The sequence below is a fragment of the Paramisgurnus dabryanus genome, chromosome 3 (genome assembly GCF_030506205.2).
Source record: "Paramisgurnus dabryanus chromosome 3, PD_genome_1.1, whole genome shotgun sequence".
NCBI classification, from domain to species: Eukaryota; Metazoa; Chordata; class Actinopteri; order Cypriniformes; family Cobitidae; genus Paramisgurnus; species Paramisgurnus dabryanus.
The window spans coordinates 23,716,692-23,743,213 of NC_133339.1; the positions used below are offsets into that span (position 1 = coordinate 23,716,692).

At 38.4% G+C, this 26,522-nt stretch overlaps 3 protein-coding genes across 4 annotated transcripts; 2 read left to right on the forward strand and 1 right to left on the reverse strand.

The window, feature by feature from the left end:
* Positions 1 to 438: 438 nt before the first annotated feature.
* On the reverse strand, positions 439 to 2,756 carry orc3 (origin recognition complex, subunit 3). Its single transcript, XM_065273845.2, has one exon. The coding sequence runs from the start codon at positions 2,668 to 2,670 to the stop codon at positions 565 to 567; it is 2,106 nt and encodes a 701-aa protein (XP_065129917.2). The 5' UTR covers positions 2,671 to 2,756; the 3' UTR covers positions 439 to 564.
* A 594-nt stretch (positions 2,757 to 3,350) lies between these two features.
* Positions 3,351 to 16,139, forward strand: kat2a (K(lysine) acetyltransferase 2A). The gene is made up of 18 exons (XM_065279792.2): positions 3,351 to 3,632; positions 5,133 to 5,256; positions 5,343 to 5,488; positions 5,608 to 5,697; positions 5,828 to 6,009; positions 6,815 to 7,006; positions 7,082 to 7,188; positions 7,355 to 7,456; positions 11,289 to 11,425; positions 11,535 to 11,743; positions 11,894 to 12,020; positions 12,233 to 12,343; positions 12,428 to 12,571; positions 12,793 to 12,907; positions 13,273 to 13,309; positions 13,671 to 13,734; positions 14,469 to 14,553; positions 14,648 to 16,139. The coding sequence occupies exons 1-18, from the start codon at positions 3,414 to 3,416 to the stop codon at positions 14,827 to 14,829; spliced, it is 2,373 nt and encodes a 790-aa protein (XP_065135864.1). The 5' UTR covers positions 3,351 to 3,413; the 3' UTR covers positions 14,830 to 16,139.
* A 543-nt stretch (positions 16,140 to 16,682) lies between these two features.
* On the forward strand, positions 16,683 to 24,344 carry dhx58 (DEXH (Asp-Glu-X-His) box polypeptide 58). Of its 2 annotated transcripts, none has more exons than XM_065279770.2 (12): positions 16,683 to 16,775; positions 17,913 to 18,086; positions 18,241 to 18,445; positions 18,579 to 18,769; positions 18,923 to 19,036; positions 19,153 to 19,285; positions 21,033 to 21,218; positions 21,554 to 21,801; positions 22,120 to 22,431; positions 22,538 to 22,728; positions 22,947 to 23,040; positions 23,162 to 24,344. In XM_065279770.2, exons 2-12 carry the CDS (start codon positions 17,913 to 17,915, stop codon positions 23,351 to 23,353), a joined length of 2,040 nt encoding a protein of 679 aa, XP_065135842.1. In that variant the 5' UTR covers positions 16,683 to 16,775; the 3' UTR covers positions 23,354 to 24,344. The 2 variants fall into 2 exon arrangements, with proteins under 2 accessions (XP_065135842.1, XP_065135851.1); XM_065279779.2 differs by having other exon boundaries at positions 16,690 to 16,779.
* Positions 24,345 to 26,522: the final 2,178 nt, after the last annotated feature.

A 26,522-nucleotide genomic window follows, 5' to 3' on the forward strand; every position in this document is an offset into this window, starting at 1 on the left:
GTAGGTGTGAGCAAAATGCAAATCATTTTAAATGCAAATGAGCTGATCACTGCACTAAATGGCAGTGCCGTGTTTGGATAGTGCAGATTAAGGGGCTGTATTATCCCCTTCTGACATCACAAGGGGTGCCACATTTCAATGACCTATTTTTACACATGCTTGCAGAGAATGGTTTACCAAAACTAAGTTATTGGGTTGTTCTTTTTCATATTTTCTAGGTTGATACAAGCACTGGAGACCCAATTATAGCTCTTAAACATGGAAAAAGTCTGATTTTCATATGTCCCAATTAAAAGTTTAAAAGTTGCTATGGATAATTACTTTACTGCCAAATTGCTTGACCAGTTGAGCTACGGGAATACTTCAATAATTAACTAATTTGTTTAATGCCCCCCAACGGAGATATTAATAATATAACACTGAAGTCTTTTTTTTTTTTGCTAGAGACAGAATACTTTATTTTAATATTTGGTTAAAAAAAACAAATGGAAACAGTATTTGCAGTTACAAAGAAAGTCAATTACAGGCCAGCTTCTTGTGTTCTTGAGTGTTTAAGATGTTTCTCTAACAACCTCCCCAGGTGAGTCTTGCCACATGGTCAGTTTTCTGTTTTGTTGATTTAACAAAACCAAGGAATTCCATCTCGGAAACCGCCTGGATGAAACGAGCATTTTTGAGACTGTCGAGCTTGCCACACTCATCAGAATTTTCGTCTTTGTCTTCAGCTGCTGAGCTAACAGTCACAAAGGCCTCAAACCAATCATATAGATTAATAAGTCTTCCACACTCAAGATGAAGCTTGTATATGATGCAGAGGTCAGGAGCAGCGCTAGAAACTGTCCCAGCACGTGTTTTCAAGGCTTGATTCTGCAAATAGTAGAAAGGATGACTGAGTGCGGCTTGAATGGACGTGCGAGGGGCAGCGTTCAGTCGTTGTCGCAGGACTCCAGAGGAACTGTAGTAATAAACTTCATGGAGAGGTTGAAGCTCTGCTGGGGTCAAGTACTCTCTCACAAGGTCATCAAGAAATTGTACCACCTCATTTCTGAGCATTTCAAAAGGAGTGATTTTCTTGCTTCTTCCAGACTCTTTTTCCTGCAGAGTCTTCTGAAGCTGAAAGAGATCTGTTCTTCTCTTGTAATCATTTCCTGAAAAGATGACATCATCCTCAGGAAGATCTTCAGTGGAGGGACATTCTAGCTCCTCCATTCTGACAATAAAATCTTCCACTTGACGGAGCACATTTTGTATTTTCTTGCTTCTGGCTGATTTAAGAATCCCGGCACATTCCCGTAAAGCTGCAACAAGCTCATCTTTTGCTAGAATCCTCAAAAGTTGCATGGCTAAATCATACTCCTCTGTCTCCCACACCTTCTTCTCATTGCAGCTCACATGGAGCTCTCGTATTTGTTTTCCCAAGGGACACTTAGGTAGCAATGAGGTCAATGAGTGCAGACACTGGAGAATAGGATAGTAATTCTTGTGGTATTTATGGAGGTTTTTCAGCAATATCTGACACACTTCCTTGACATGTTCATCACTGGTAAGCAGCAAAACCTGCTCTTGGGGTTCCTGTGCCTCCACATATCTCATAAAAGAGGGGAGATGACGAATTCTATCCACATTCTGCTGGCTCAACATCTTGGCACAAAGCATGGCCTCCTTCTTCTGGCAACAAAGGACACTGAGAGGCTGGTTATTAAAGTGCTCCGACATGGAGAGCTGTAGGCCCTTAACAAAACTTTGAACAGAAAAGTCATGGTAAAGGAAGATGCCGACCAAAACCTGTATCACCTTACTGCTGAGCTTGAACGGGAACTGAGAATTCAGGATCAACTTGTCAAAGACAGCGGCTAAGTGCTGGGTACAGGAGAGAGAATGAAAGACTTCAATGCAGAGCAGTGATGACACCGAGTGAGAGAGCCTTTGCTGGATAGTGCTGGAAGATGTTGCGATACCAAAGATGAAGATGAGAGGAAGCTCCTGAACGTATTGACTGCAAATGAGGATGAAATCCTGTAAAGCTTGCAAATTGAAAGCCTCAAAGTCTTTGAAGATGACAACAATAGGCAAACTCCAGTGCAAGCCCTCATTTTTCATGTTGGACTTCTTAACGGTTTTGTACCACTGGCAAAGATCACTAATACTACATTGTGTTTTCTGATGCGGAGCTGTATCATCCTCCTGATCTTCATCCAGAGACAGTCCTCTTCCCATCAGCTGTCCCACAACCTTCTGAATCAATATCTTAACAGCTGTACATTCTTTGGCAGGAACTGACACAACAAATGGGGTGACAGAATCCTGAAGAAGACTACAAAGACTACGAAAAGTCATAGTGTGATCAGGTACATTTACACCCAGCATTAATGCAGCTGTGGGGATTTCACTAGCTCCTTGTCTCCAAACGTCAGATGAGTAGCAGAGTTCATACTTTTTAATGAACTGGACAAGGTTGTCGAGTACCTTTTTATTCAGCTGATCTTGAATTGCCTCTGTGTGTAATTGAACCTTTTCCAATAATTTCTGATAGATCCTAAAGCGATCTCTGCCATTATCATCACTGCCACACAGCAACAATCCATCAACATCTTTATGTAGTTTTCTTCTTTTTTTAGACGCCGACTTAAATACAAAACATCCCTTTGACACTGACGAAGTTGCAGTCATCTCTGTTCTTTATGAATAAGCTTCGAACGTAAAAAAATAAACGGGACACTACACGCTCGTGCTGCCTTCTTCTTTTTTTTGTTTAAATGGCGGTTGGCAAACCAACTAAAGGTGCATTTTCTGCCACCTACTGGATTGGAGTATGGAGCACTACTTCGTTGAATACATTTGGTGAGAACGGTCCGCTCTCCTTCCTGGGATTTATGGTCCCATATATGTTTATCCAAATGTTAAATTTACATGCAGAAATGTAATTTGTAGCTTTCATGAATAGGAAAGGAAAAATGATGTTTATTTTATAAACCTTATGTTTCTGTTAGCCAAATATCACATTCATAAATGTAATTTTTTTAAATGTGCAAACAAGATTTAAACATGAGATGAATGTATTTTGACACTACTGAATCTTCTAAAAACCCGAAAGCTATGAGAACAATCGCTGTGTTTAAGGAATCTGGCCTTTTTATTATTATTGAATCAAACATATTCAACACTGTTTTTACTGGAATCTGGCATATTGTTTTATAAATTGCCAATGATGACACTTCTTGCTAGTTTCTTTTTCTTTTCTTTCAAGCATTTAATAAAAAATGATGGTCCCATACTGAAGTCTATCCTACATCTCCCAGCATGCCCTTACGTCGCGCGTGCGTACTCTCTTTCAAAAACCATCAAAAAACTTTATTGACATTCGTCATAGTGGAAGTGAGCGCTGTGATCGGGGGTAACGCGAGGCTGCTGATATGGCGGACCCGGCGGCACAGACCTCCGCTCAGCCCCGGCTTCAACAAGCACAGTCCAGCGGGCCAGCAGGCTCCAACTCGAACCCCGCAGCCGGGAGCAGCGACCCGGCCCGACCGGGCCTGAGTCAACAGCAGTGGTCCACCCAAAAGAAAGCGCAGGTCCGCGCGTTTCCGAGGGCAAAAAAGCTTGAGAAACTCGGAGTGTTTTCTTCCTGCAAGGTAAATACAGCTCGGTGCATCACAATAGAGCGAGTACCCGAACCTGTCATGTCTCACTGCGTTACAAACAGCCTGCAAACTATTACAATCAAATATATGAACCATATGTCACTCATCATTTAAATGCTGTAGTGTTAGTTACGGTTAAATGTAATACAAGACAGGAGTTGCTTAGTAGAATATAGAGGAACGACTGGTTGTCTTAAAACCCAATGTGCTGCCTACCTAGAAAGGATTTTGGGCAAAGCTTGCTTTCCAAATAACATGGATCACACCCTTGCTGACACGAATATGCAGTGCATCTCAACCTTTATGACTTGAACAATATTTTTATTCACAATTTTTAACCAATAAATGATTCTAGCATAAATAGAAATATGTATATTATTATAAAATTCACCAAATGCCAAGAGATTTAGATTTTTAGTTGTTTAGCTTAATACTTGTATTTTTTATCATTCTAGGTCATACTGAGACCCATCCTATTCTAACATTTTCCATTACTAATACCATTATAGACCACTAGCTGTTGACCATTAAATCCATAGCAAAATTGCTTTATGTTGTAGGCCTTATTCCAATATAATTTAACGGTGCTTTATTGGTTCCCATCTAGCTGATAACGTCTTACCAGTAGAACCTCATATATTACCAATAAAGACCTATAAATAGGTTCAAACCAATACTATACCCATTATGGGGCAGTTTCCCAGACATGGTTTATCCTAGCCCCAAACTAAAATGCATGTTTGAGTTGCCTTAATTAAAAAAACATCTTGCATTGGCATACCACAACATATATCAATCCCATTGTTTTATCTTAAGATGCCACCAGTATTGTTTTTTTTTTTGTGAGGTATGTTTGTGAAAACTGCTTAAATGTCCTAATAAAACTAAGGACTGGTTCTGGATTAATCTAAAGGCAATCTAGTGGGAAACCGCACCATCAGGATTTATTTGATTGTTTTGTCAGAAGTGACATTAGATGTCATTCTGCATTTTTATTTATGCATTTTGGCAGACACCTTCAAAGTGACTTACTGAGCATTCAAGCTACCCACTGTGCCACCAGAACACATTATAATCAATATGCTTAGTGCTTTGACAGCGAACAAGCTAAAACCACTACCTACAATTTGCTGACATTACACTTTTAGGGTGTGGTCAGTTCTATGGTCTGCGTCTTAAATCTCAGCGGGGGCGGCACAGTGGGTAGCACTGCCTTGCCTCACAGCAAGAAGTTTCATGGTTTGTGCCCCGGCTAGGTCAGGTGGCCTTTCTGTGTTTGCATGTTCTTCTTCTGTCACTGTGGGTTTACTCCAGGTACTCCGGTTTCCTCCCACAGGCCAAAAACATTTAAGTTAGGTAAATTGGAGATGCCAATCCCCAATTTTGTATGGATAAACTTGTGTATGGATTAACCGGTTCTCGCCATGAATATAGCCATAGATGCTAGAATGATATAAAGAAAGAAATCTAAGCTGTGTTCTACTACTACAGGCTAATGATTCTTGCAAGTGTAATGGGTGGAAAAACCCAAATCCACCGACCGCTGCTCGCATGGAGCTCCAGCAGCATGCAGCCAGTCTGACAGAGGTCTGTCGAAGCTGTGGTCACTCTTTGGGTAAGATGAATGTACAAGCCCCTTGATTGGTGCACTCCATAAACCAATCCATCAAAATTTTGTTTACCTTTTTATCTTGTATATAGCGGAACATGTGTCTCATCTGGAGAACGTGTCTGAAGAGGAGATCAACAGGCTGTTGGGGATGGTGGTGGACGTGGAGAATCTTTTCATGTCAGTCCATAAAGAAGAAGATACGGACACCAAGCAGGTCTACTTTTATTTGTTTAAGGTAAACATTATTTCTTCATTTATGCATTAGTAGTGGTTACATCGAGGTCTTGATTTTTGTCTATGTTCTTTTGATAACACAATGGCTGTGTTTGGTTTCTGTCCTGTGTTTCTTGTTAGTTGCTGAGGAAGTGTATCCTCCAGATGGGGAAGCCAGTAGTGGAAGGATCTCTTGGTAGTCCTCCCTTTGAAAAACCCAATATAGAACAGGTTGGTGAGAGGGTTGACAGAAGCCGTGTCATTATTTATGTGGGACTGATGCTACACTAATCCACTGTTAACATTTAAGATGTGCAATTCACAATTTGTGCAAAAATAATCTGGCTTTTCTTTCTCTCAGGGGGTGTTGAACTTTGTTCAGTATAAGTTTAGTCATTTGGCTCCTAAGGAAAGGCAGACAATGTATGAGCTCAGTAAGATGTTTCTGCTCTGTCTCAACTACTGGAAGCTAGAGACCCCGACACAATTTCGTCAGAGAGCTCAGAAAGAGGATGGAGCCACTTACAAAGTGGATTATACCAGGTGTGTGATACGTGCCATTTGGTTTTCTATTGCTATGCCTGGTAATAATAGCTAATAATAACTAGTCTTTGAATACCATTAGTTTAAAAATGGAATAACAACACTTCTTTTTCACAAGAAAGGCTGTCAAGACACGTTTCCACTTTTTAATTTTCATTTGCAAGCAAGGCCTAGTCTACACGGACACAGGTTTTTTTTATAACCAGAGTTTTTCCTCCTGCTTTAAAGATAAAATTATGTCCACACATGCTCGGTTTAAAAGAAATCTCTAAATGAAAACTCAAAAACGCGCTGTCAAGAGCATGCCACACCAGCAGGCGGTGATATAACCCTAATCGTAAAGCCACATTGGCCAATCAGAAGCCTTATGCTGCGTTCCAGGCAAACGGTAACCCGTGAATCACGACTTCAAAACCACGACTCACGACTCTGAACTGGGAGTACATCGATCTAGTACGAGTTCACGGGTGGGAAGTCACGAGTTTGACTGCCGTTTCACTGCACTTTCACAGGTAGAAGGTTGTAAAAACACGAGTTACAGGCTGCCTGGAACGCATAGAGTCGTGAGTCGTGGTTTTGAAGTCGTAATTCACTAGTTTAAAAACCTGCCTGGAACGGAGCATTAATCAGAAGCAAAAACCCTTAGGGGTTTTCAGAAATGTTCGTTATACTGCGTAAAAAAAGTCACGGTTAGAAAAATACCCGTGTCTGTGTGGACTAGGCCTAAAATGAATTCAATAGTATAATTGTGATGTGCATATATGAATACATTAGTAAATTTAACACATTTCCATGTATGTTGCAGGTGGCTATGTTACTGTCATGTTCCTCAGAGTAACGACAGTTTACCGCGGTACGAGACGTGTCAGGTGTTCGGTCGCAGTCTGCTGAAGTCCATTTTCACTGTTACACGCAGACAGTTATTGGAGAAGTTCAGAGTGGAGAAAGACAAACTGCCACCAGAGAAGCGAACACTGATCCTTACACACTTCCCCAAGTGAGATACTTCACTGTCTCGATGTCGCACACCCAATCACTCTCGCATTGTCTAAAAATCATGCTTGTGTATTAGGTTTCTCTCTATGTTGGAGGAAGAGATCTATGGAGAGAACTCACCCATTTGGGAGGCGGATTTCACCATGCCGGCTTCAGAAGGGACACAGCTGGGCCATCAGACGGGTACATGTTTATAGAAGCAGAGACTGGGGCAACTGTCCTGTCACACATATATGTATAGATTTTATTAAATCATTAGTTGGTGCTGCTAACATAAATGCCACACTGTGCTTTATTATTAATTAATTAATTATTTCTCTCTCTCTGTCGCTCTCTCTCTCTCTCTCAGTGCTGAGTCCTGTGGCAGTGTCTGGTTCTCCTCTTAGTAAATGCAGCAGTGGTTCTGCTCTAGGGTCAGGTTTGGACTCAACCTCCTCTGAACCTATAACAGGTGAGCAGATCCTGTAGTAAACACATCATTCACTCATAAGCACACTCAAGCAAAGCTTGTTTTGGATTAGTAGAGGAGAGCGGGCCACAACCTTAACGCTTTTGGCTTCGGCTCTATCATTTAAAAAATATTTAAGTTAGATGAAAACATTTTTTACACAATCAACACACACATCTAAAGTTTGTTTGTGGGCCCAACCGTTATCGTACAATTACACAGAAAGTGACAGGAGTGCAAACGTTACAACCTACCCCATAGGTGGGGTTAATTGTATTAAACAAAGAGGGTTTGTTGTAACACATGCTAGAAAATTTAGTTTAAATACAATTAATTCAATAAAAATCTGTTTATATACTCAAAGTGGATATTGTTTATATATCTGCCTGTATTAGATAGACATCCATGCATTCATCCATCATTGATCCATTAGTGAAATACAGGGTTCCCATGGGTCATGGAATTTCTGGAATATCGTGGAATTTAAAAGGTCTTTTTCCAGACATTAAAGGACAAGTTCGGTATTTTACACTTAAAGCCCAGTTTTCAGATTGTTTATGATGAAATAGAACGGTTTTGACTGAAATTTGGACATATGATGCTGTCCCGAGAATTTTCGGGTGTTTGTTGTATCAGCCCCTACCTCTACAATGGGTCTATAGGTGCACTGGAACAATCCTTCCTAAAATGCATTAAAGTTTCGTTTACAAAGACGTGAAACTCACCGAGTGGTCAGGGGTGTTCACTGATATGCTCACACAAAAATCGCTGCAAAATACTCATTCCAACAGGTTTTATCGTAGTTTTTGTCCAACTCCATTGACTTGTATTAGATGTGCTGTGAGGTACGGTATTACTCCGCGCTGGAAACTTTGTTTGTATTCTTGCAATTGGCAAAGGCGGATTATCGCCACCAACTGGGCTGGAGTGTTTATTATTTGAGCTCTCAGCGGAAGAATATACGGGTGTGAGGCGTTTGGAAAAATAGGTCCACAAGTTTACAACGAATGCTAAAACACCTGTTGGAAAGCATCTTTTGCAGCGATTTTTGTGTGAGCATATCAGTGAACACCCCTGACCACTCGGTGAGTTTCACGTCTTTGTAAACAAAAGTTTAATGCATTTTAGGAAGGATTGTTCCAGTGCACCTATACAACCATTGGAAAGGTGGGAGGTGATAGAACAAACACCCAAAAATTCTTGGGACAGCATCATATGTCCAAATTTCAGTCAAAACCGTTCTATTTCATCATAAACAATCTGAAAACAGGGCTTTAAGTGTAAAATACCGAACTTGTCCTTTAAAAGTCAGGGAATAACATGGATTTTGTTGTTGCTTTAAATTTTAATTAACATTTATCAAAATGTAATCCACTTGTGACTTAAGGTATACCATTTCTGGGTCCAAGCCTTCGCAGACGACACTTTAACCCCTTCAGACCCTTTGTCCACTGGAATGGACATCACATGTTTTGTGGTTCAAACCAATAAAAATGCTGATAAACCAATCAAAATAAGGCACACTGATTAAACACCTGAAAAATCAGGTCTGAAGGGGTTAAACACCTGTTTATTGGCACTGTTACTAGGAGTTGCTGACATGTTTCAAAATGGTGTTATGTTTTGGGTAACAAGACAGTGATAAAAATAATATAAGGTTGGATTTGGTGACCCAACTCAGGAATCAAAAAACATGAAGAAATTTACTTCCATGCCTCAAAAACACTCTTTGTTCAATATCTTAACGAAAAAGCATCAAAACTTTTTACAGATTCACAGGAGATCATCTTCCGACAGTAAGAGAAAAATACCAAAAGCACAGATTGCTCAGCCCTCTATGAATATGTAAAGTAGCTGTGTTACAATTAACCCCGCGTTAGTTTATGCCTTGCCCACCCCTACATAGTATCTAGGATGCAAAGTACATACACTAATAAAATATACTGTTTTACAATAAAATGTATGTGCAAAAATGCACCATAAGGCACTTTTAATGAAAGCAATTGCATAAATGTAACATAACGTGTACTAGGGTTGGGCGATGTCCCCATAAATTGGCAGTTGACGATGGTTACGTAAACCATCGCGATGGACGATGATATCGTTAGGCGGGGGGTATTTTAATTTTTCGTTATTATATAATTTTTATTCGTTATTTTACTTTATTACTTCCACTTAAGAAGAGTTGTGCACTTTTTATTTTAATATATATTTTACATAAATACTATTCTGTACTTAAAATCTATAATTTTGTTATTTTACTATCCCAACTAATGTCTCTTTCCTATAGGTTGCACATAAGGGGAAAAGGTAGCTTTAATCCACTGAAGAAGAGTTGTGCACTTTTAAGCACCTTTTAATCTCTTTACATAAATATTTTTTTCTATTTAAAAGCTATAATTTCATTATTTTACTAACCCAACGACTCCTCCGCGCTTTCCAAATTTTGCACGTAAATATCTGTGCATATGTGCCACCAGTACTCCGTCAGAGAGCGGGTCTTCAGCACCGCGGGGAGCAGCCAGCACTTCAATCCGCAGCTTATTAAAACTAGACAAAGTGAACAGGGCCAGACACATCTAAATTTAAACATGGTCTGTGTATGTAAATCCCGCGTTTCGGTCGGAGTGTTGTTCCCGTTTTCTTGTTCTTGACGTTCCCTGAATTCTGGGTTTATATCTTAATCTGCCGCTTCAGTGCAGTATAGCCTCAATGTAACAATGAGCACGATCTCCCGAGACACTACAAAAGGCTACTAATAAATTATTAATATGGGCTGTTTTCTTGTACAAAATTAAATATTTTAAGATAAATGTACAACATGTAAAAAGACAAGATTCTAGCAATGTCAAGATTAGGGATGGGCATTTTCCAGTAATTTACTAATTTTTTAATATTTAATTTTTCAAATATTTAAGCTCTTAAAGAACGAATATTCGTTTATTTAAATTATGTTAATTAAGACATGCGTGTTTTGTATTTTTCATTTTGTCATAATTTCACAGAAGGCTTATAATTAGGAAATATCCACAGCAAGCTAAACTTATATTTAATTATTGCCATTAAACTGCCATGTGCAGTTATCCGGTTAATTTTCGAAAGAGCACCGCAAATAATAAATGTTCTCCGTTTCATTTCGTTCTCCGTGTCTGTCTCTTTATTAACAAAATAAAGTAGACTTTATAACAGAAAGCTTACAAATCTCTCATGATGTGTTGATTCGGGCGGCGGAGAAGCACGTTTAATAACACGTGAGCCCTCACTGAGCCAGTGGCCAAATACGGCGCGGCGGGGACAAACCCGGAGATAAAAGGAAAAACTTAAATTCGTCTGCAATCTGCATTGCCAAACAATCTGAAATACATACAAATTAATGTTCATGTATATTTTACATTTAAGTCTGTAAAAGACAGTAGATGAAGTGAAAAACCATTAAATAAGTTGTTACCCTTTGGTGGCACATTAAAAACAAACAAACATTCGAATAGCATTTTTTAAATTCGAATTATTATTGCCATTCGAATATCCGTGCCCATCCCTAGTCAAGATCAAATGCCCGACATTTCACAGACTAACACACGTCACGTCTCACGTCTTCTATTTAATTTATAGACCAATTCACGCAAAGATATTAGGTTAACTATAGTCTATATAGAAGAGAGTAAGTGTATGTCGACTCGCAGCGGAGTGGGGAGGGGGCGTGGCATCACGATGGTGTCTCTCCATCGTGATGTCAGTCAACCATCACGATGGACGATGATATCGTCTATCGGCACAACCCTAACGTGTACCGCCTACAAGTCTTTAGTTATTACATTGTAATGATTTCTTTTAGGAGAGAAGCGCAAACTCCCAGAACCTTTGACTCTGGAGGATGCAAAGCGGATTCGAGTGATGGGTGATATTCCCATGGAGCTAGTCAATGAAGTCATGAAAACCATAACAGACCCTGCTGCCATGCTGGGGCCAGAGGTCAGAGTTCATAAGATGCTTCTAATCCACCATATCATTATCACTTTATTAATATGTTCACTTAAATGTAATCTTCTAGTCATTAATGTTTCTTTCGCTGGTTTCTCAGACTAGTCTGTTGTCAGCCAACGCTGCTCGTGATGAAACGGCCCGTCTGGAGGAGAGGCGAGGCATCATTGAGTTCCATGTGATTGGTAACTCTCTCTCTCAGAAGTCCAATAAGAAGATTCTAATGTGGCTCGTGGGCCTACAGAATGTTTTCTCCCACCAACTTCCCCGCATGCCCAAAGAGTACATCACACGCCTTGTATTTGACCCGTAAGTTTGACCTTTGACTGTTCCCCCCTTTTCCAAAGAGCCCGCGGCTTTCTCCAGCCTGTAGCTGAGAGGGCGTCACTGTTGAAAAGTCACGGGTTTTAGTTTCTGTGTAATAAGACACTATTAACCCTATGATATGTGTGACCGCAGGAAGCACAAGACTTTGGCTCTGATTAAAGATGGACGCGTGATAGGAGGAATCTGCTTCAGGATGTTCCCCACTCAGGGATTCACAGAGATTGTCTTCTGTGCAGTCACTTCAAATGAGCAGGTCAAGGTATGGAGACGTAAAGTGTACGCTATGGAATATCTCATGATGTGTAGGCTGTTACAAATTATGGCCGTTTTGCATGAATCCAATATTGCATGTATCCTAAGGCAATCCCACTATGCATTGCAACAAAATGAAAAATGATTCCACCTTAGTGGACGGAGTTAAAGAAAATGCTAATTATAAATATATGTTATTTATTGTGTGTGTGTGTTTAGGGCTATGGCACACATTTGATGAATCATCTTAAGGAGTATCACATTAAACATGGCATCCTGTACTTTCTCACCTATGCTGATGAATACGCCATTGGCTATTTTAAGAAACAGGTATGGACTGTCTGTCAATCCCCCACTATCAACCTTCCTTCCAATCCTTCCCACTTCATCTAACCTACTGTATGTTGCTGGCAGGGCTTCTCCAAAGACATCAAAGTGCCAAAGAGCCGATACCTTGGTTACATCAAAGACTACGAGGGAGCCACGCTGATGGAGTGCGAGCTCAATCCCAGAATTCCCTACACTGAACTCTCACACATCATAAAGAGGCAGAAAGAAGTAAGAGTGCACAGATTTACCCTGCTGTTGAAGGGAATCATGTTTGTGTTACATTTCATATGTTTTTTCAATTATGATTTTATGGGAGGGGCTTTTGGACACCAGTAATCGAACTGAAGCTTTGTCTGAAATCGGCATGCTAAACTATTCATCAGTCTCAGTAAACGGATGAAATAGCACAAAGCCAGTCTTGATTTTGTATCTTTCCCTCTCTGCTGCAGATAATCAAAAAACTCATCGAGAGGAAACAGAATCAGATCAGAAAAGTTTATCCTGGACTCACCTGCTTTAAAGAGGGAGTGCGACAGATTCCTGTGGAGAGTATACCAGGCATCAGTAAGTCTGAGTTTGTGTGTATACATTACAGTTGTGCATCAGTGATGCGCGGGTCAATGTATAAACAACACGCACCCACCCGCAACTCGGACCGCAAAATAATACAAAATAAATAGTGTACCCGACCCGCTCCCTGGCCCGCATTTTTTAAAAGTAGTAATTGTTTAAAATAGTTAACTGGCATCTTTATTTCAAAGGACCTGACCGACCGCGACCCGAATTTCATTAAAAATATTTTTGGATGGCTCGTAACTGCGGGTGACCGCAGGCACAGGCTCATTACGGATCAACCCGCGCATCACTGTTGTGCAACCACAAAAATGTCTTCTCCTGTCACCTATTCACAGTCTATCGTTTTGTTTTAGGAGAGACTGGTTGGAAACCCAGCGCTAAGGAGAAAAGGTCAGAGGGAGTATTTTTATAAAACATTATACCAAGTCATATCCAGGCATGATGCAATAATCTGAAAATGCTCCTTTGCTCGGTTCAATACATTTCTAGTGTGAACATTTGCATTACTTTATTACTGAATTACAGTGAATTTAGGTTCACATTCTTTTTATCGTTATGTGTGATTCCTCGGAATTGAACCTATAACCTTGCACTGATAATAAAATTATTCACTAAATAAGGTGCAACCAAGCGATTGATGCGCTCTGGTTGGGTAGGACGTGGTGTTAGTGTGTGTATCAATTCACAGATGATCGTTCAGTTTAATGTTTGTTCTAGCATATGTTAATGTGTGTCTGTGATGTTTCTGCAGTAAGGAACTGAAAGATCCAGACCTGCTCTACAATATGCTCAAGAATCTGCTTGCGCAGATTAAAGTAAGAGTTGTTTTGTCACACTCAATTGTGACCCTGCCTGTTAAAACTTAATTTTTTGTGTTTTTGTACAAAAAAATTGTTCTACATAATGTAAAAAGCATTTTGTAACAATAAAACCTTTATCTTTAAAGGAAAACACCACCGTTTTTCAATATTTTACTATGTTTTTACCTTAACTTAATACATACCTATTTTTTTTTCAATGCGGGCATTTTTAATCTTTGCACAGCGTCTTGTGAATGTGTTAGCATTTAGCCTAGCCCCATTCATTCCTATGGCTCCAAACAGGGATGAATTTAGAATCCACCAAACACTTTCATGTTTTCCCTATTTGAAGACTGTTACATGAGTAGTTACACGAGTAAGTATGGTGACACAAAATAAAACTTTTGTTTGGAGCCATAGGAATGAATGGGGCTAGGCTAAATGCTAACACATTCAAGAAGCGCTGTACAAAGATTAAAAGTGCATGCATTGAAAAAGGATAGGTATGTATTAATTCATTGAGTTGAGGTAAGAACATAGTAAAATATTGAAAAACGGTCCTGTTTTCCTTTAATATTGACTGAATAAAAGAAGGTCAAGGATTGAAGTCAATCTGAAGTCAAACTTTGATGCTCCTCAACTCATTATTAGATTGAGACTTCACAGACAGGCTCACAAATGTTTTTTTTTTAACACTCAAGCATTTCTGATACGCTCACTCACTTCTTACCTGTCTATGTGTTTAACAGACACATCCTGATGCCTGGCCCTTCATGGAGCCTGTGAAGAAATCTGAGGCCCCTGACTATTATGAGGTCATTCGCTTTCCCATTGGTGGGTTCTTATGTAATTTGCATCATCATCAAGTCAAATCAAATCATAAGTGCAATTTTACCTGCATTAATCCATTTGATCCTTCTCTCCTCAGACCTGAAAACCATGACGGAGCGTCTAAAGAACCGATATTATGTGACGAAAAAGCTGTTTGTCGCCGACCTGCAGAGAGTGATCACAAACTGCAGAGAGTACAACCCTCCAGACAGCGAGTACTGCAAGTGTGCCAACACGCTGGAGAAATTTTTCTACTTTAAACTGAAAGAGGCTTTTTGAAAAGGGACAGGCCATTGAACCAGTAATTAATAAGGGACCAGTTAGAAACCATAGAGAATGTGTTTTTAAGCACACGTACACGCATATAAACATGTCTACACATCCAAACCTGTTAAATGTGCTGCTTTCAATTTTTTTGATGTTCCTTCCCTACAGTAATGTTTTAAACTCAAGGTTATGTTTGTGTGTGCGGTTAGCCTATGCAGTGCCAGTGCTTTAAGGGAAAATAGAAAATGAAAGCGTATTCAATGTGGGTGTTTGCTTAGAATTCACTGTAGCCAAGTCTTTTCAAATACTGATGACTCATTCACATCACGAGTTTTTGCTTTCGCTCTACATATACATTTTGTTATGTAACAAAGATCTCGCTCTCCCCTTCCTGAGATGCTGCAGCCAAAACAGATGATGTTTGGCTTTTGGTGATGACGTGTCACTGTCATGCCTCTATTCTCAGCCAATGCTGTTTGTGTTATACAGCAAATTAGTCATATACAGGATACGCCCATTCAGTAAGTCTGAAAATATTTCCTTACGTTTTTTTCCTTCCAACTTGAATTGGAAGCTCCAGTCTTTGTTGCTATTTCTGATTAAAGTGTTTGATGGCTTGTTCCATGACAGATGGGTTTTAAAACAACAATAGTCGGTACTTTTTCCCTCTTGGGCAGTTTGCTTTTGTCTGATTGGCATTGGTAAAGTGTTTTTTTTTTTTTTTTTTTTTTTGCTGACCAATATTTTTTTTCATAGCTTTCACAAGCATTTCTGTGGTTCTGAATTTATAAAGTTTTTTTGTATTTTATTTTTGTAACTACTATACAACAAATTTGGGACCAGGAAAAAATTGAAACTGGTTCCAATTCATTTACAACTTTCTCAAGCATTATGGAGAAAAGTCCTAAATTCAAAAGTTATTGATCCATAATTAACAGTAGTATTATAAACATACAGTATCTGCTACTATACTCAGTGGACAGTCACACAAACCTCTATAGCCAAATGTGTATGTATTTTTCTAATACTGCATGTTTTCTGCAAGTTTACCGTTCACACATACAGGTTGTATGGGTTTTTTATTCACTCTTGTAATGGCCGTATACTTGAATTATGACTTTGAGAAACTGCTGCATTGTTGATGTTCTATCAGGGTTCTGTATTTTTGTTTGATGTTCATTGTAAACTGTTTTAACACTGACACCTCTCAATAAAAGGACAGACTGTTGTGCTTGCAATGACTTGGCTGTGGAATATGCATGTAAATTGCTTTAGTTCAATGTATTATAGGTCATTTTTTGGAAATAAACTTTTTTTATCTACATTTGCTCTACTGTGGTGTGTAATGCTGGTGGCTTATTATAATATAAACTATTTAAAGACATTATTTTGAAATAGCAAAAGATAAACCGGGTCAAAAACTAAAGCTTAGTTGAGAAATTTAGAAATTTTCTCAATCACAATATTGTCTCAGAAGTCCCAGAATCTGTTTACATTGGCATGACTCGTTAGTTAATAACAAAGTAAAGCAATCTTTAGGTTTTGATTTCCTAACGTCACTTGCTTTCTAATGTAGGGCTCCACCAAGGTCTGTCGCGTTGCCTGTATACATTCCTTCATAAGCCAAAATTAGTTTTAGCTGCCTGTACAAAAGATTTGTCAAAGAAAATAAAAATCCTTATAAAAGTGCAGAAGAACATATTCAGCTTATTAGGATGTTAAATATAAATGCTTAATAAAGGTAAATCATTCACAAAGCCACATATTTCTGCTGTCATTGAATTTGGTCTATCTATCGTCGTCTGTCATTCATCACCTCAAGCTGCGCCCTTGCTCTGTTTTTGGTTTCGTTTTCTGTATAGAGAAATGATCAAGCGAATGCTTTAAAGATCAGCGGAGCTCTTCCTGTCTTTAAAGTAACACACAGATCTCTCACAGCTGAAGTGACAGCAGCACAGGTAGGTAAATACAGAATACAGGTACATCTATCTTTAAACATTTGCTTAGTTCCTTTATATCTTTGCAGGTAGAAGTGTTGAAATTTTGTGCTGATATATTTATATTTTTTAATATCTGTACTGTACCTATCTTAAAGGTGTATTGTGACTTAAACTAAGTGCATTGATTATTGGTTAAATACGTATTTCACATGAATGTATTTAAAGTCTATAAGAAGTTTATTAAGAAATGATCCACACACAGCACATAACCAGATGCATTATTGTGCGTAAAAGCTTCTTAAAGGGATAGTACACCCAAAATAATTTTTCTCATCCTTATGTTGTTCTAAACCGGTGTAAATTTCTTTTTTTCTGATGGACATGAAATAAGATATTTTGAAATATGATGGTAAGCAGGCAGCTGATTGTAACCATTGACTTCCAAAAACAAATACGATGACATTTAATGGGTACTATCAACTGTGTGCTTACCATCATATTTCAAAATATCTTCTTTTGTGTTTATCAGAAAAAAATAAATGTATACAGATTTAGAACAACATGAGGATGACATTTTTTTTTTAGGGAACTATCCCTTTAAATTTATGGCAACAAATCCTTTGAATCAAATTTTAACGATATTTTATCAATGCTCAATCCCTTATACACTGCTGCTTTTGTGTGGGGTGCCTAAGGGGGCGTGCACACCAAAGTTTTTGCGCCCGCAGCCGGCGCATGTTTTCAATTGTTTCAATGGAAGTACAGCATTTTTCAAAAAAGCCAGCAGCTGGAGGATTTTTTCGCGCATGAAAGCCCGGCGCTCAGCGTTTTTTTATGCGCTTAGCGCTGAGCGGCGAGAGTTGAAAGAGATTCAACTTTGGGTAAAAAGCTCCGCTCGTCAATGTCAGTTCTCACACGCCTGTCCAATCACAGTGGAGAAGGGACAAGTATCACAACAACCAACCGGCTCACAGCTCACGTATCACAGCCACTAAAGTGTTCAGTTGAAAAAAACAGCTGTCAGTCGGCGTCCTCCAGGTTTTCAGCCACATAAAAAAGCTTTGCTGTGTCCCGCCCCTAATAGTGCTCATCGTGTGCATCTCAATCAATGGGTTTATTTTTTTCATCTGTGCACTGTTCACTTTTACTCTGTAGATGGCGATTGATCTTCGACCGTACCAGGAAGAGGTAGTGCAGGCTGCTCTCAGAGGAGAGAACAGCATCATTTGGCTCCCCACAGGTGGAGGAAAAACCCGTGCTGCTGTCTATGTCACCAAGAGACACCTAGAGACAAAAGCCAATGCTAAAGTGGCAGTGCTTGTCAACAAGGTAAAGCTGGATTAGTTTATTACAATGGGTCTGTGCACGATACTGCCGTACATTTGTATTTTTCTCTCCTGACAATAGTTTGGTTTTCTATTACGTTTTTACTCAATTGTGTACTCCATTAGCGTATACTACTGTATGTTGTACTTGTTCCCAGGTGCACCTGGTAGACCAGCACTATGAGAAGGAATTCAAACCTCTTCTTGGGAAAGACTATAAGATCATGCCCGTCAGCGGTGACAGCGATGAAAAAGACTTCTTTGGACGCGTGGTCAAGAAATCTGACGTTGTGATCTGCACTGCTCAGATCTTGGAGAACGCCCTGACCAACATGGATGAGGAGAAACATGTGGAGCTCACAGGTATTGTCTGCTTCTGCTTGACACATTCATACATGGACACATAAATGTGATTCAATGGGATTAAATGGAGACATTGTTGTTAAAAATGAATTAGCACAATGCAGATGTTTAAATATATTTTGTCTCCTTTCAGACTTCACCCTGCTGGTCATAGACGAATGCCACCACACAAATAAGGATGCCGTCTATAACAAAATTATGAGCCGCTATGTGGAAAAGAAAGTGGATAAAGAAGGAAATTTGCCTCAGGTTTTGGGTCTTACAGCATCACCTGGTACTGGAGGAAACAGGTCATTGGATAAAGCTGTTGAACACGTCCTGCAGGTGTGTGTGTGTGTGTGTGTCTGTAAAATAATCATACATTTTCCTAAAAGTTCAATATGTCGACCAACTCTAGTGCACAAAAAGACAGATAACAACACAATTTATTTTGCACTATATACAAATGATCGAATGATCACTCTCACTTGTTTTCAGATCTGTGCCAATCTGGATTCTGTAATTGTGTCCACCAAGAACCACAAACCAGTGCTGAAAAAAGTCGTCCCCAGGCCCATAAAGAGATACGACATTGTTGAAAAAAGACATCTGGTACTGATCACAAACCTTTAGATTTGACTTTACTCTTCATGGTATACTACAGTACTGTATAGCTGCTCTGCACTTACACATTCAGTAGCATTCGGTATGTTTTTTGTGTCATACAGGACCCGTTTGCTGACCATCTAAAGTTAATGATGTCAATGATTCATGAGTTCATGCCGCCAACAGTGACTTTTGGTCTGCGTGAGAAGGGCACCCAGGAATATGAAGCTGATGTTGTGGAACTGCGCAAAACAGGTCAGAGGTCACCAGCACTACATAGGTTAACCCAGTGGTTCTCAAACTTTTCGGCACAATATAATATACATAACCATAATCATATCAGTTTTGTATAAATTCGTTCCAAAATGAGCCGTTTTCATCTACATTCACACTGGTCCTAATACATAGAAGTTGCCACTTGGGTCATTCTTACTATTCGGTGCCATTTGTGTCCCCAAGACATAATAGTGTATATTTTATTAAAAAATGCAAATAGGTTTTGCTTTAATGAAATGTTTTGTTGTTCACTGGTGTGATGTCCATCCTGTTACATTGTGTCCACCTTGTTGCTACTCTGTCCACCCTGTTACCAGTGCAGTTTTTTATATAAATTAAATAAAATCAACAAATATTATGCATGTATTTTTGGTTACTATACTTGCAAGGAATTAATTGACAAAATGAAGTCACTTAAAATGGAAATTAATTGCATTTAAGTACCATTTTAAATTAAATTAAATGCGACAAAAATTCAATTTACTGTAAAACATAATGACTTTCTTTTAGATAATTCTTGTTTACTAATACTTTTTTTTATAAATTTATTAAAATGACAATTTTATTTCATTTTTATTATTTTTAATATTAAAGTAACTATTTATTCTAAACACTTATTAAAACAGATGGGTTACACTTTATTTTGATAGTCCACTTTTAGACATTCTACTAACTATAAATAACTTTGCAACTATGTCAACTAACTTTCAATAATTTGCAACTATACGTCAACGTCAACTAACTGTCATTAGAGTATTAGCAGACTGTAAGGGTTGGGGTTAGGGAAGAGGTTTGGGTTAGTGGAATAAGTTGACATGCACCTGCAAAGATCCTTATAGTCAGTTGAATGTCTGTTGAGATATCATCACAATAAAGTGTAAGTAGATATTAAGCAGACAGTCTACTAATTCTCTAAAGATTGGTAGGTGATATAGTTGCAAAGTTACTTATAATTAGTAGAATGTCTAAAGTGGACTATCGAAATAAAGTGTTACCAAAATATGAGGATGTCCTGTAACAGGGGGGACATTTGGCCTATGTCACATGTGAAAAATCTGGTTAAAATTATTAAATCATAATATCCTGAGCTGGACCAATATATATTTTCTTACAGTTTAATAAACGGTCTTTCAGCTGAAATTATAAACTACCCTGAAATTGGACCGAATAGAATGACCCATTTCACGCTATCATGTTTGTACAGTAGCCCTAAACGGACAAGCTGTTTTATAGAGCGCGTTTTGTAACTATGTTGTCTAAGACGATGACATGGTGGCTACCGTAGCTTCACTATGTGTTTCAAAGCAGCTTTATAAGAAAATAAAGAAATTGGAAAGCAGGAAACTTAATAAATATATAGCATACATACTGAAGAGGTGTCAAAGAAGAGAAAATTATATAGGAAAAATATGTTACATAAATAGAGAATTTCTGATGGTACCATTAACAGCAATGAAATAGAGAATTAACATTAATACCATTAAATTAACTTTAGCTTTATGTTTTGAATAAAGTTCTGGAGTTATTAACCACTCTTCTATATAATAAAAGTAAAATGGTACTGGGAATGTCCAAATAATAAACTCCCTAATAAGTGGACCGTACTCCATACAACTTCTATTCCAAGCTGAGAAAATAAGTTTTTACTGAAAATCATTGCATATTTGCTCACAAACACAAATCGAGATTGTTGTCAAATGGTGTCAATGTTTCATTCATGTCTTAGGTGTACTGCAGGAGAACAGATTGATAGCTCAGTGCGCTCTGCATCTGCGGCAATACAACGATGCTCTGCTCATTAATAGCACTGTTCGCATGGTGGACGCGTTTCGGCTTCTGGATGATTTCTACAAGTCAATGGAAAACAACTTGCTGGATGGCACTGACTTTTTTCTCCAGGGACTTTTTGAAGGTGTGGTATAAAGTTTAAAAGGACTAGCTTATTTAAAAATAACAGTTTCATTTGGGGTTGTTCTGTACTCTAAAAATGTCTGGGTTATTTTTTACCCATAATGGGTATATATTGGACAGAACACATGCTGGGTTTAAAATAATCCAAGGTTGGGTTGTTGTTATGCAACCATGGGTTATAATAATCCAGCAGTTGGGTTAAAACAACCCAGCATTGGGTCAAAAGTTATCCAGACATTTTTAGAGTGTTGGCTTAACCAGATTGTAAGAGATCTCATCCAGACACACTTATGAATCTGATGAAGCTGATAATTGTGCTTTTCTATTTCTTTTTAGAGAACCGTGTGGAGCTAAAGCTGCTGGCGTCGAACCCCTGCTTCGAAAACCCCAAACTGGCCGAGTTGGAACACGTGCTGGTTGAACAGTTTAAAGACAAAAGCTCTCGTGGCATCATCTTCTCAAAGACCCGCAGAGGAACCCACAATCTTCTTGAGTGGGTTATATCAAACCCTGAGCTGCGGAGGGTCAACATCCAAGCTGGAATTCTCACTGGAGCGGGCACGGGTGCACAACACATGACCCAGGTAGGTTGCAGCCACACTTTATGCTGAAGAATACGTAAAGTATGAATTATTAGAAATAATGCACACCCAAGGTGGCATGACACGAAGCGGCGTGTGCATTATTTTCAAATAATTCAGAAGTCAATTGGTTGGCTTCCACAGTAACAACAGACATTGCTGTGGTTAGGTGTGCATTTATCAAAAATAATGCACACCCATCACATAACCAATCAGAATAAAGCATTCAACAACCCCGTATATAAAGTGTGATATGCTGCTTTAAAAACAGAAACAATGAAGAGGCTGTAAATATTTTTTTTGTGTTTTCTGTATCTGTAGAGTGAACAAAAGGAAACTATTAAAAAATTTCGAGATGGAGGCCTCAACCTCCTAATTTCCACCAGCGTAGCTGAGGAAGGACTTGACATAAAGGAATGCAACGTGGTTGTACGTTATGGCCTGTTGACCAATGAAATCGCTCAGCAGCAGGCCAGTGGGCGGGCTCGAGCTGAGAACAGCATCTACTCAGTGGTTGCCGAAGAAGGGGGACGTGAAATACGCAGGGAACTCACCAATGAGTATCTGGAAGATCTGACTGCAAAAGCTATTGAACAAGTGCAAAGCATGACTCCCAGGGAGTTCAGACTAAAGGTGCAATTGAAGTCGTCTTAAATCAGTTCAAAATGTGTATTTTATAACTTAATAAATCCAACTTCTATTGGTGGGAAAAAACAGTCGCTTATCTGTACAATATCAGATTTCAGAGCTTCAGAAAACTGCTGTTATGATTCGGATCATGGCTGAAAAGCAGAAGGAAGAGAGAAGTCAGCGCTTCATTCCTGCTGGTGTACAGTTTCTGTGCAACGGGTGCTTTACTCCTGTTTGCCATGGAGACGATTTCAGAAGTATAGAGAATTCACACCGTGTTAACATCAATCCTCTGTTTAAGTAAGTTATCTTTCGTTAGTATGATAAAAAAAATCCAAAACCACACAATTATGCTCCCTGTTTTACTAAATATTAGAATAGCTTTGCCAATCAAATTAAAGGTAAGCTACTTAAGCAAAAGTGCATTTTCATAACATTTGTTAATTTTTTAATATATGGCAAAAGGTGTATATGACACATTGTGAAGTGAAATAATTTTCTGTGCATATGTTTCATAGGAGGTATTATAATGTTGGTGGTCAGGTGACTTTGGAGAGAAGGTTTGAAGACTGGGAGCCTGGAAGGATTATCAGCTGCAGTAAATGTGGAAAGGTACAGTCTGTTTTATGTTAAAAAAATACCATCACATGCAAATATTGTGCTTATAAGCGTATTTTCCAAAACACCAGGATTCTTTCATCATTTTGCTCATTTTTTTTTCTTTTTTTCCCAGAACTGGGGATGGGAGATTAAATACAAGAAAGTGGCAATACTCCCCTGTTTGAAATTAGAGAATTTTTCATTGAATACTCCTGAAGGCAAATGTTCACCTAAGAAGTGGAAAAAAGTTCCTTTCCAAGTGCAGGATTTTGACTTTACTAAATACATGGAAGACCGTTTAGATGATCTGGACCTAGACGACTAACACACCAGCAAAACTCTTTTATAGCCACTGTGTCAGCACTTCACTGTGTGTTGTTTTGGTGTGCGCACTGTAAAAAAAAATGCAGCATGAAGTTAAAACAACTTGGTTTTGCAAGTCAATTCAACATACTATTTTAAGTTTTGACTTGTGAATAGTTGACATAACTTATAAAAACTAGTTGAAGTTGTTTAACTTAAGTTAAAAGTAGCGTAATATATATGTTGATTTGACAAAAATGCTTCATTTAAATTTTTTTACAATGTGTTAATTGTTTATAGGTTGTGGTTTATAGGGTAAAACTTTAAGTCATAGCAATAGGTGGTGTAAACTAATATTTTTAAACTTATTGTTGTGTTCATTTCTGGAATCAGACCAACAATGCACTTTCATTATTAGTTATAGTTTATATTACTGTATGCATAGAAAATGCACTTTAAGGTCCTCATGACACAATAAGTACTAGTGTGACAAATTCATATGACAAATTGCTTAATTGTTTCCTAATCTTTGTAAGTCGTTTTGGATAAAAACGTCTGCTAAATGCCTAAATGTAAATGTAATGTGCTTAACACTTGACCATCCAATAGCTGTATACAGGAAAAACAAACAAACTTTAAAGTCTTCTTTCTAAATATGTATATGTATGTCATATCATGGGAGTTTTAACACATTTTTTTTATTCAGGCTATAAAATGTATTTTAACCTTTCTATATTATGAATATCATGATTTTGTTACATTGATATTGTGTAAGTCAAAGCATATATTATATACTGTAAAATCTAGCAAATAAAATACTATAAATAATGTTTGGCATTTTTCACAGTTGCTGTGTACATAAATGGAGACTGGTTTTACCATGAATTTGAGTAAAATATATATTTTAAAAAAGAGAAAAAAAGATTGTTGAAAGCTACTAAAATACAGATTTTCTTTTATATGTAACGGTATCGACAAAATTGACATTTATTAAAGAAACCCCTGCATTTTTTGTTATCTTAAAATAAACCACTTGTCATACTCAGATAACCCTTGTATTAAATGTATTTGTATAAATAAATTCAGTGTGTTAGCCGCTAGATGGCGACATGCATTCTTTATTTCCTTCGGCGCGTATTAGGTGTTCCACTTCATGCAGAGCTGCGCAGACCGATCGTCGTATGACATCACAGTCCCGTGAGAGCGATTCGAAACGAGTGCTCCCGCGATACTTTTATGTCACACGCCGATAGTTCTGCACAGTGCCGCATTACCTGCTATTTACACATGTAAACTTTCTTCAGTTTGATCTGAGTTTTGATTTATGTACGCCCACACGTGAGTAAACCCGTTTTTAAGTCAATACTCTATCTTATTTACCTCACCCACTGCATTTGGGTCAAAGTTTGTCAAGTTTTTTTATTATTGAATTCCCAAGGGTCGTGTTTTTAACAAATACATATCAAGTAGTCTAGTTTGTTCGGACCGGGTTATGTAATGGCATTCAAAATAATAATTTATGCATTTGCATAGTAGCATGTCATGGTTTTTGAGGCACAAAATACCTCAGATGGAATGTAAATTTGGCTTTCATAATGGAACTGTGGATATTATCAGAGGAAATCTTTGCTCTTTGTACAGTTATTAAATAATAATTGTATGACGTTACTCGGTAGAGAATTGGTGTCTGCAAACAAGATAACCAAAGAAATTTAGTCTGGCCAAATATTCATGTGTAAATGTAATATTAAATGTAATCAAAGCGAGAGAGGGAGGCAGGGGCTTGACATAAAGGGTAATGTTGTGCCAGTGTGGTTTTGCATGGATCAGTGCCTCAACGCCCACAGCACCAATTTCACCCCGCGCTCATACTCACACAATGCCCGCAGAACAAAACATCCACTCACACAGACATGTTTGCTCATATATACAGACAGGCTTTAGCAAGGACATTCAAAGTCATTTTTAATATTCTGTCATATAAAGAGTTGAACCGCAGACTCACTTACAGATCACTCTCATGCGCACCCACCTTTATGTATTGTAATGAATTCTTACCATTAAGTCTATATAAGGTCTGTGCACTTTAGTGTGTTTTTATGACTGTGAGTCCAAATGTAAGTTGTTCCTCATTGCATGCATTTTACATTGCATGCATCTGCTTTGAATCGAACCCAGGACCTTGGTATGGGTATGGCCATACTGTACCAGTTAAGTTATACCGCCTGCATAATTTGACATTCATTCCTTGCCAAACCCATTTGTTTGTTGAAATTATATGATATCTTTAAGAACCAGACCAAAAATGCAGCTGCCACATCAAATATAGAGTTAAGTGGACATTTTAATAGCTGTTAAAGAGAGGATTCAATGTGAAATTGCCTCTGTATTCAGCGCACACAAAGGCAGATGCCATAATCACAGATTTTTAGGGGGGCTGAGTAGGGTCTAGCACCACTTATGGGTCAAACCTATGCCAAGCCAGAAATGTACAGAGTAAAGCACACACACGTGCAGACATATTCGCACATAGCACAGATGCTGTTGTGTTTGTCTGCCCAGGACTGGCTTTATCAGACAGGATTAATCATGTCAGTCTAGGGTTTATACTGTTTATTGTGTAACTCTTCCTCTTTTTGTTTGCATGCGTGTCCGACAGTCCGTATAGACCCAAGAGCAAAAAGAGATGATGAATGAATAGACTCAAATCAAATATTTTTTCTGCTGTCAATTAAAATGACTCGGCACACATGTAGAAACTGTAAAGCATTCCTTTAGATCCAACAATGAGTCTGTAATAGAAAGCAAGTGTCTCCAATGGTTATGGTCAGTTCAAAAGGATTATAAAACAGCTACACATGGACTTGTCTCGTAAAGCGAATTCATATTGTTTGCAATTTTTATACTAGTCAAGGCTAAAGACGGTCTGTTTATTACAAACAAACAGAGGCTGAACTATTCGTGGACTTGTGTGCTGTTTGTGCCCAGCTTGTAAAAGCAAATATTTGAAGTTCAAATTTATATATCCATCCACTCTGCACTAATGACATGCTGTGATGTAGTATACAATATAAAATAGTATATTTTTAAACAAGGGATTGTTATAGAGGACAAGAAAAGAAAGAAAAAACCTGCACGCCGTAACGCTTTGTCAATCATTTGTCTGTCATTACCGGTACAGTCGCACTGTC

What these genes read in the sequence shown, in the direction of transcription:
- kat2a (XM_065279792.2), top strand. Translation starts at nt 3,414, where the DNA reads ATGGCGGACCCGGCGGCACAGACCTCCGCTCAGCCCCGGCTTCAACAA. An exon ending in CTCCTCTGAACCTATAACAG is followed by an intron (nt 7,457 to 11,288) that starts GTGAGCAGATCC and finishes GATTTCTTTTAG; the next exon opens with GAGAGAAGCGCAAACTCCCA. An exon ending in CCCAGCGCTAAGGAGAAAAG is followed by an intron (nt 13,310 to 13,670) that starts GTCAGAGGGAGT and finishes ATGTTTCTGCAG; the next exon opens with TAAGGAACTGAAAGATCCAG.
- orc3 (XM_065273845.2), bottom strand. Translation starts at nt 2,670, where the DNA reads ATGACTGCAACTTCGTCAGTGTCAAAGGGATGTTTTGTATTTAAGTCG.
- dhx58 (XM_065279770.2), top strand. Translation starts at nt 17,913, where the DNA reads ATGGCGATTGATCTTCGACCGTACCAGGAAGAGGTAGTGCAGGCTGCT. An exon ending in TCTCCAGGGACTTTTTGAAG is followed by an intron (nt 21,219 to 21,553) that starts GTGTGGTATAAA and finishes ATTTCTTTTTAG; the next exon opens with AGAACCGTGTGGAGCTAAAG. An exon ending in CCAGGGAGTTCAGACTAAAG is followed by an intron (nt 22,432 to 22,537) that starts GTGCAATTGAAG and finishes GTACAATATCAG; the next exon opens with ATTTCAGAGCTTCAGAAAAC.